The sequence below is a fragment of the Eleutherodactylus coqui genome, chromosome 2, assembly GCF_035609145.1.
Source record: "Eleutherodactylus coqui strain aEleCoq1 chromosome 2, aEleCoq1.hap1, whole genome shotgun sequence".
Classification (NCBI taxonomy): Eukaryota; Metazoa; Chordata; class Amphibia; order Anura; family Eleutherodactylidae; genus Eleutherodactylus; species Eleutherodactylus coqui.
The window spans coordinates 123,947,769-123,958,010 of NC_089838.1; the positions used below are offsets into that span (position 1 = coordinate 123,947,769).

General features: G+C 41.9%; 1 protein-coding gene across 1 annotated transcript in view; it reads left to right on the top strand.

The window, feature by feature from the left end:
• Window positions 1–9,909, top strand: part of METTL25 (methyltransferase like 25) — a 185,590-nt gene extending 175,681 nt beyond the window's left edge. The window contains exons 13-14 of the mRNA XM_066591488.1: window positions 4,191–4,262; window positions 8,534–9,909. Coding sequence (XP_066447585.1) covers window positions 4,191–4,262; window positions 8,534–8,623 — 162 coding nt within the window. The 3' untranslated portion in view covers window positions 8,624–9,909. The remainder of the gene's footprint in view (window positions 1–4,190; window positions 4,263–8,533) is intronic.
• Window positions 9,910–10,242: the final 333 nt, after the last annotated feature.

A 10,242-nucleotide genomic window follows, 5' to 3' on the forward strand; every position in this document is an offset into this window, starting at 1 on the left:
AAAATCCCCGCCTGCTGAATGATCTGCCTCTGATTGGTCACAGCCCTGACCAATCAGAGGCTGAAAACACTCACACACCCATTCATGAATTCATGAATGGGTGAGTGACTGCTGCCTCTCAGCGCTGAGCCAATCAGGGGCAGGTCTGACTCACATCCATTCATGAATTCATGAATGGGTGTGAGTGAGGCATGCCTCTGATTGGCTCAGCGCTGAGCCAATCAGGGGGCAGGTCTTACTCACACCCCCTTCACACCCACTGCAGGATGGCCACGCGGAGCTCCGGCTGCCGGGAGAAGGTGAGTATACAATTTTTTTTTATTTTAACACATTTTAGGATGGATTGCAGAGAAGGGCTTATATATTTAAGCCCTTACCGACAATTCATCCCGGGCTCGCCCGCAGCGCATTGCTTTCAATGGAGACGGCTGTATTGCCGTCTCCATTGAATGCAATGCGCTGGACAGCTCCGGCCCGTTTCTAATGAAACGCGGCTAGGAGCAGATTTTCGGGCGATTTGCGGGCGACTTGCGCGCACCGGTCACGCGATTTGCAGATGCGCATCCGTCATGCGATCCGCAAATCGCGCGAAAAATTGCCCGTCTGACTAAGGCCTCAGCGAGTACACTCGCTCATCTCTATTAGCCATCCCTCCTAGCTTTGTGTCATCTGTAAACTTTATCAGTTTCCCTCAATTCTCTCCTCTAGATCATTTATAAAAATGTTGAACAACACTGGGCCCAGAACAAAGCCTCGTGGTACCTCTCTTGAGATATTCTTCTACTTGAATGTACAAGGCACGGTCATCGATCCTAGACTAGCCTGGTCCACTATTTCAAAAACTGTCATTCTTGTTGAAGTTTCTATGCAGCAGTGTCAATAGTAAACTGAGAATGGTGTGATCAAGGAAGAACATTCAATGAAAGAGGAGCCTTTGGATGTAAACACCTCAGCGCTGAGAGGGTACAGAGGAAGTTGTCAAGCATTGTTCTAATGATCAAGCAGTGAAGAGTCAAGCAAATTGCTGCCAAATAAATGCTGGTGCTCCACCTTAAGTGTCTGATTGCACACAACCTGTCGTTCCATAGCACTAATGAGCTATAACAGCAGTTGTCCCATTCCAGTGCCATTGCTGTTTAGGACAGACTGAAAAGCAAGTCTGCAATGGGCAAAAAAGTGCAAAAACTGGATTACTGAGCAGTGGATAAATTTCGCCTGGTCAGATGAATCCAAATTTTTGTTGCAGCATGGTGATGGAAGAGTCAGAATTTGGCGAAAGCAGCATAAATCACTGAACCCTTTTTTGTCAGCCTCTTAGATCATATCAATACCTCCATCTAATTGGTTGCAACCAAAATAAACGATCCTGTCCATATAGGCCAATATTATAGTGATTTAAATACCTAGTGGAGCCAATGACAAGTAGCCAATAAAGTGGTTATTCAATGTATCTTGGCCAGAATATACATTCTGCATTGCCTCTTTGCCAAGTTTCTTTGAGGTGCGAATTGACATAGGGGGATCCCTGGAATAGACTTTTTAGTGATTACCCTGTAGTTGTAATATTGGGAACTACTGTCTTATAATTTCCATCATCATGTTACTCCAGTTGAGCCACACATCACATTATCCAGTCCTTCGGGGTTTCTAGAGATTGCCTTAAAACGTTAAAGACTCTAAGAAGGAACAAATACGAAATCTCAATTTTCACCTCTTAAAATGTCAGGGAACGTGTTTCCTTATTGGATTTATGTAAAGAGTATTTTTAGGATGGAACCATTTGGAGTAGCGCGTCTGTCTTGTAAATTCATTACAGTAACATAGTAAGTCACATTTCTATGCGAATGTTTCATAGTTCTACCATTTTTAGTGCATTTAAACTTGAGATAGAGCCAGAATTCCTTCTTTCGATCCAAGACCAGAGTATGAGATACAGATGTATTCTCCATTTACTGTGAAGCCCTCGTCTAATACGTCAGGCTCTTTGGCACACGCAGAGTGTTTTCAGAATTAGAAATGTTTTGATATGTATAGTGCTGGTAATTTCCCACATGTATATCTTCCCAATGAGAGTTAAGGGGCCCCAATGTCTCATATATTTGGTCTTTCTGTAAGATATGTAATGCAATGCTTCAGTCTTGCAGAATATTATCATGCTTCAACTTTCGCCGTATATCCTTATGTAAACTTAGTTAAATGCGTATCTTGTAGACGGAGAACATTTTCACCACCACGGAGATAACTTTTATTTACATGTCTCTGTAGCCTTCACTGTATATATATTGTGACAAGTTGTTACTTCGCTAGAGTGTGCACAATGGGGATATATGTATGCACAGCGCAGGGAGTGATTGCCTTTGACATAATACAGTGCCTTCCCTTGTATGGCGTCATGAGAGCCTTTCTCTCAAATGGGTCATTTTCTGTCTAGGTCTATAATCACTGGAGATGTGTTTTGTATGCGTCTTAGAAATGTATAAGCCATATGTTATTGTAGTCAACTAATACCATTTTACTTCACTTCTCAAAATGAACATTTGTTTCCATCCAATTATTTTGTTCCCTCTCTAAAATTCTCTCTATATAAAGATGCAGATTAAATCCTTGACTTGAATAGGGAAATGACTTGCATCTATTTTTCCAAAAGGCAGTGACTCACACAAATATGATTAAGTCTTTATTCCACTAGTCCGCTGCTGGAGATGGTGCATTCTTGTATTCTGTCTTGTCTCTGCATGTGAGGAAAAGTGAGGCTATGTTCATAACAGTGCTAAAGTACAACAGAGGAGGACAATGGGAAAGCTACTGGAACTACTGGGTTTAGCAATGATAGCTTAACAAATAATAGTATAACATGCCATGCTATTACTCCTTTGTAAAACTGTACTATGCAAAGTTATCAGACAGACAGACAGATGTGGATCCGCTTTGACGCACACACCGGTTTGACTTTGGGCTATCCAAGGAGGCTGCACTTAGGGTATCCTGGTTTTTATTGAATCGCTGAAATCAAATGTGTCACCCTGTAGAGATCTGTCTCACTCTAAATGTTTTGATAATTGCATTTTAGAATTGTGCACCTTCATATATGAGGAAGATATGAAGAAGCAGTATCCGTATTAGAAGTCTTTCCATTGGGAGTTGACTTGATTGAGGCTCCAAAAAATTACATCATTTTTTAAAATTAATGCTCATTCTGTATATTAGCAAATAGAGGAGTCTATTAGCTCTTGAATTCTCATTTTAACCATTCCATTAACCTCACCCTGTAGTCAGGAGCTGCTTCCGCTGCCGCCTGAACCAACAATTAGGCAAGATCTGTGTATCAAGACAGAGCTGTGATCTGTGACTGCACTGTAGCTACAGTGGCTAATCTGAAGTAGTCTAGGACACCCCCCCCCCTGTCTAATCATTGGTTCAGGTGGCAGAGGAAGCAGCCAGAACCAATGATTGGTCAAGAGGTGTGTATCAGACTACTTCAGATTTAACCTTATCGCTAAACTACAGTCACAGATCACAGCTCTGTCTTGATACACATCTCTTGCCTAATTGTTGGTTCAGGCTGCTTTCTCTGCAGCCTGAACCAATGATAAGACAGGGGGTGTGTCCCAGACCACTTCAGATTAGCCACTGTAGCTAAACTACAGTCACAGATGACAGCTCTGTCCTGATAGTGCTGAGCTAAAAACCAGCCAAGTAACAAGATCTAAGGAAATATACATAGCAGGTAGTCCTCTCCTGTAGATACTGACTTATAAGAATTTTAAGCTCCTGACTTGGAGGGTCACTTTAATTTTAAATCAAGAAAAAGAATGTTGATTGGGTATGTGAAAAGTAAAAGCCCACACTTTTCTCATTTTGTTTCATTTTTGTATAAACATTTCAATGGTAAGAATACATTTTTGACACGCCAGCCTCTCGATGCCCGCTGTGCTAATATGCCAGGCCTACATTACAGTACGTGTTTATTGTCCGAATTGGGAACTATCATGGTGTATTACTCTGTCACCATGCATCTGTGAGCAGACATATTGCCCTGTCACTCTTGTTTAACTTTTTACATTGCATCATTGGGCGCTGTAGATTGCAAAGATCAATTTCTATATGTAACATCAGTCTTTGCCTGAAACTGTGAGAGAGGTTTTTTTTTTTTTCGCTCTCCATTAATGCCTCATCAATCTTCCTTTCAGCTTAAAGTTTTTCTGGCTCCTTGTATTGAAGCCTTGATCCTCCTGGACCGCCTCTGCTATCTGAGAGAACAGGTATGTTTACTTTTACACGTGTGACCCATAGCAGGTTTGCCCCATTAACATGAGATCATTCACACTTACTGTATAAGGAAAGTTCTCACTCGCAAGACTACACACTTGATAATGTGCATCACTTGGAAAGCAAGCGAAGAAATAGTTTCGAACATATGCCCAGCAGATGTTATTATTTTTGGTAAAGTTAAAGCAATAACTTTAATGGTATTTTAATTAAAGTCTAATTTGCAAGACGCCAGGCATTATGTTTGTAGCAACTCTATGTAGATAGTTGGAGTCGCAGACATTCGCTTTAGTTGAAATGATCAATCTGTCTAATTTACTCCAGTTAGCCTGCGCCGTGACGTTTGATTGCCGTTAAATCTGCCACCTAATTTAAAAGACTACAATTATCTATGATTGCAGTATCATTAACGGGTACCCCAGTGCCAGAAATCTTGTTTAGCAAAAGTTAGGAAATACATTGGCAGCGTTTTGAAATGAAAACTTTTCTTATGCAACTTTTGCTTTGATGTCTCTAAAGGATGTTTGCAATCTCCGTAAATTAAACACACTCCACAGCAATGCAATGCCACAGTTTTTCCACTATAAACATTTTAACAGTAACACTGTGTCCATTGCAGTGCCGTCCTCTCTAATCCTTTCTTGGAATCAAATGGTTGCTATAAATGTTTGATATTGTTCTAAATGGTATTTTATACACACACAAAAGCTATTTTGAAATGTGCAGATAATGATGTATTTTTCTGGCTGCCAGTTTACAGTAAATCAGAATTCTGTATGATTTCCAGGCGTGCAGATCAGGCATACATCATGTATTACTGATTTACTTTCACTGAACCAAAGGGAGATTTGACCTAGTTTACACAATGCTGCATATGCGATGGTGAGCTCTGTCAACTATTGTCCTAAAACAACAATAGGAAGCCCCAGAAGAGCTTAGTGTTTAGATGTTCTTGTCTAATAATCAAGAATGATCTCTGGTAATTATTTATATAATCAGCTATTAAATCATGCACAGATGGCTTACAAATGCTGCAGCTTTAATGTAGAATAGCAGTGTGCGCGCTACATAGTCGGCCCGTGCTCCGATCTGTAGATGCATATAATAGTGAGAAAGATTTAGTTTAGTGTGATGAAATGGTTTTGTGCATTTTGGGAACTTGTAAATGATCTCCTCCCCCCCCCCCCCCCCCCCCCCCCATCATAGTTGTTTGCATGAGAACAGTTCTACCGTAGCTGTCCAGCATAGGGGTGTAGTGGAGCTAGGGCACGGACATGGTACTTTTTTTTTGCAGTAAGGTAAAGGTAAAGTCCCCTGGTGCAAGCACCGAGTCCCGACTGACTCCTCGGGCAAGATCACCTTGTGACATTTTCTTGGCAGACTGTTTTTGCTGGGTACTTTGCCATAGCTTCCCCAGTCATCTTTTTACCCCCCAGCAGGCTGGGTACTCATTTTACTGACCTCAGAAGGATGGAAGGCTGAGTCTACCTTGAGCCGGCTACCTGAACCAAGCAGGAATTGAACCTGCAACCTTCAGGTCATGAGCGAGAGCTGAGGACTGCATTTCTGCTCTTAACAGTAGGGCACTTTAAAATGGAAACTTCTGCCATGGATTTTTTCATTAGTTCTTTATTTGTAACAAAGCTGGATTTATAAAAAATTTATTCAAAAAAAGTTATCATGGTGATCTGAAGCCACATGACATGTGGCTAGCATCGCATTCATGTGACCACCCATGTTTCACGCTGACTGCTAGTCTCCGGCAGTGGGCATCATGCACAGGGCATCTCATCTTGGCCAGAGCCAAGCACCCGCAGTAGCTTCTGACAAGTTTTTTGGTAGGGTTATGCTGTTATTCTGAAGGGTAAGTATGAGACCGGCCTGTACGGTTGGGTATAAGCTCTCTCTTTTGTGAGCTAGTAAGACTGTTAAGACAAATACCAGATGTGGTCCTAGAGTCATTCCTATCACACTCCAGACTGAACAATGGAAATGTATGTTTTCGAGACAACATCATAGGCTACTCTTTGAGATTTTCCATTGTTTTACCATGCAGGTAGTTAATGAGATATTCATTAAGTATCTCCTAAATTGCATTCTGAGCTTGAAAGCAACTACTAGCAGAGAACCATCTACCTTAACAAAGAGGGGTCTGATTTTGATTGAATGTATCATATGAAGTCACATGGTCCTTCTTGACACTGCAGAGATCCCTCACTATAAACAGAAGCCACATAGCTAGATGGGAGTTAGGGTTCATGTCCACGGGCAAAAGAAGAATTAAAATCCGCAGCAGATTTTAACTCTTCTCCTGCCCGCGGATCCGCACCCCATAGGGATGCATTGACCACCCGCAGGGTAGATAAATACCCGCGGATGGTCAATAAAAGTGATTTTAAAAAAAATGGAGCATGAAAAAATCTGGACCATGCTCCATTTTCATGCGGGTCTCCCGCGGGGACGGCTCCCGCGGGCTTCTATTGAAGCCTATGGAAGCCGTCCGGATCCACGGGAGACAAAAATCAGATTTTACTCACCCGCTCCGTTTCTTCTCTTCGCCGCCGCGTCATCTTCTCTCAGTCACGGCCGGATCATTTTGCTTCGGGACGGCGCATGCGCGGGGCACGTCACCGACGTCATCCTGCGCATCCACCGGGCCGAAAAAAGAAGATCCGGCCGTGACGCAGAGAAGATGACGCCGCATCGAAGGAAGTATCCGGAGTGTGCGAGAGGTAAGTTTATTCTGATTTATTCTTATTTTCAGCCCTCTTGTCCGTGGGGCAGGAGGGACCCGCTGCAGATTCTCCCTGGAGAATCCGTAGCGGGCCTGATTTTCCCCGTGGACATGAGGCCTTAGTCTCACGTAGATACTATGTTCACATGCTCAGGATCCGGTTAAAATGCCTCAGTCCTGGCAGAATCCAGTGACATGCTGATGCACGTGCATATGAATGGGGTATTTTATGTCTCACGCGTGCTATATATTAAAAGCTGGGAGGGATAAGGAACGCACTACAGATTTTCAGATCCACGGTTCATTTATTGTTACCACAGATTCTGTTCAGAAATATCCATGGTGGATTTGGCTTTGGCACATCCATGCTTTATGAATGTGGCCTAAGGGTGCTTTTACATGGGATGACTGTCGGACAACAACTGTCACAACCACTATTCTGCACTTTCACACAGTAAGGATAGTGAATGGAGGTGGAGCACGCTGGAGATCTCTTACGGCCGCCTGCCTCCATTCACTGTGAACTGGCAGTCGCTCAAAGATCAGTGACTGCCTGTTTACACTGAGCGAGCAGTCGCTCATTAGTCACTTTGTTGAAACGAAGCAGCTCATGACTAATGAGTGATTTCTCGGTCAGTGCCCTGCTGGATCCCACTTTTACTCAGGGCCGCTACTGGTCAAAATCGCTCATGTGATTGGCTGATAGTTGGCTGTGGCAGCGGAGCACAAGAACCCTTTGCCCATTGTCTCCTTCTAAGTGTGACTTGTGTAAAACATTTATGGGTACCCACTAAACAAGCTCACTGGACCTTTTACACAGAATTACAACAGTCTCTACCATACGCCCTTGTTCTTCTGGCCCCCCAGTCTCATGCATGAGTTCTAAATGCTTGGTCTACAGTAACTACACTTCTTGTCCAAAATAGATCCATCCTCTAGAAGGAGTTGTCAGAATCAAATTAAACTTTCTCTGTGTGATTGTGTAATCATTTACTTATATTAATGTTACTATCAGAGCAAATAATGAAAACAAAGATCTGGTACCGTGTTAGCCAGTAGAGCAAAATGTGATTGTTCTCAGCAAAAGAATCAGAGCAAAAGAATAATTTTATTGTGGAAAACTGAACACTTGATGGGAGGCTCGAGTACCCTGTTGTACCGCCTCCAGCTTGGATACAAGATGTGATACGGACAGGCATGGAGGCTCTAGTACCCTGTTGTACCGACTCTAGCTTGTATACTAGATGTAATACAGGGGGGCATGGAGGCTATAGTACCCTGTATACAGATTAATTACAGTCTATACCGTGTGTGTGTGTGTGTGTATGTATATATATATATATATATATATATATATATATATATATATATATACACATACACACACACATACAGAGAGAGAGAAAGGGGTAGAGAGGGAGAGGTTGGGATGATTTACTTTTCTGAAAATTAAAACAAAAAAGGTGAGTCTAGGTTTTTTTCTGTTGAACTATAATGTTTTGCTTTCAGTGTTTTTCTTGTTTTTTCTAGGGCAACATCGCCTGGTCTGGACTGGTGAAGTTGTTTGATCCTGTGAAATCTCCACGATGCTATGCAGTGGTTTCATTGAAGCAGCCATGATGAATTATGTTAGTATGAATAAGATAATCGTGTACAGAGCAGCTGTAACATCCATGAGCTACAAATGACATATATCAAATAATGGTCACTAGCTTAATTTAAAGAGTAGCTGCACTTTCACCTAACTTTTGACATATCATAGAGACATGTCAAAAGTATTGATCATAGAATGGTAGAGTTGGAAGGGACCTCCAGGGTCATCTGGTCCAACCTCCTGCTCAGTGCAGGATTCACTAAATCATCCCAGACAGATATCTGTCCAGCCTCTGTTTGAAGACTTCCATTGAAGGAGAACTCACCATCTCCTGTGGTTACCTGTTCCACTGATTGATCACCCTCACTGTCAGAAAGTTTTCTTTCTAATTTCTAATCTGTGTCTCCTCCCTTTCAGTTTCAGGCGGTCTCAGCAGCAGGACCCCCACTGATCAGTACTTTTGACATGTCTCTATGACATGTTAAAAGTTAGTTAAAAGTGCAGCTACTGTTTAAAAATGAGCTGTCATGTACTTATGTCAGCGGGACCAGCTACGTAACTTTACAGCCACTCCCCCGCTGACCTCATCGATGTCTCTCTTTTTCCTCTACTCCTCCATGTGGCTCTTCTTTATTCAAGTGTGAATATGTCATGTCTGTGTGGATCTCATACCAATGCTTATTGTCAATCAAATCTGACATCACCCATCGTTAGTGAGCAGTGGGGGGGGGGGGGAGTAGCGGGGCACCTGACACATTCACCACTCTGGGAACTAAAACTAAGAAGAGCCAATACAGCCGGTTGCACTGACATAAGGACATGACAGGTCCCATGTAAGGGCCATGCCACACAATCACATTTTAGGCTTCTACTTCAGAAAAGCCATACGTGGACCCTTAAGAGTTTCTGATAGAAGACACATGGTTCAACAAAATAAAAAAAACTCATTAATCTCAATGTTTGTTGTGATTACTCAGAATGACATGGGAACCCACATAATACAGACGTATTAAAAGGCATTCCACCCACCCACACGCTACAGTCAGCATTTATAGATCTGCAGCTTTCTAGGTATTACTATGAAGACATTAGTGGGACATAGCGTGCTTTGCACTGTGACCACGTGTGCTCTGCGGCAACATGAAGAAAGCCTCGTTGTTTGGTTCCAATGTAAATGATTTTTATATAAAAATATTTTGTGTATTTTATGTTCAAATGTAGAACAGATCGCTTTTGTTTTCAGCCGACCCCAACGTATTCTGAGAGGTTTGTTACTTTTTACATATGTCTGTTTGAATATAAATATTTTTTTAATATGGCTGGAAATCATTATTTCTGTCTTTGTAAATACGTTTTAGTGGTTTTCTACGCTTTAGAACATGTATCCCGAGCTTTTAAACTCTTTATTAGATCATGATTGGACTATTTGATTAATAAAGATAATTTGATAATACTTTATTTAACTTTACTTACAAAACACATGATATTTTGCCCACAAATTCCCTGTCACATCTGAATTCTGTAGAAACGTATGTTTTTTGTTTTATTTCATGCCGACTCAGGAGATGTAAGCCTAAAGAAATAGGCAGATTTACTAATATAAAAGTGCAAACTTGGAGAGTCGTAAAATGTGCCCGATGTATCA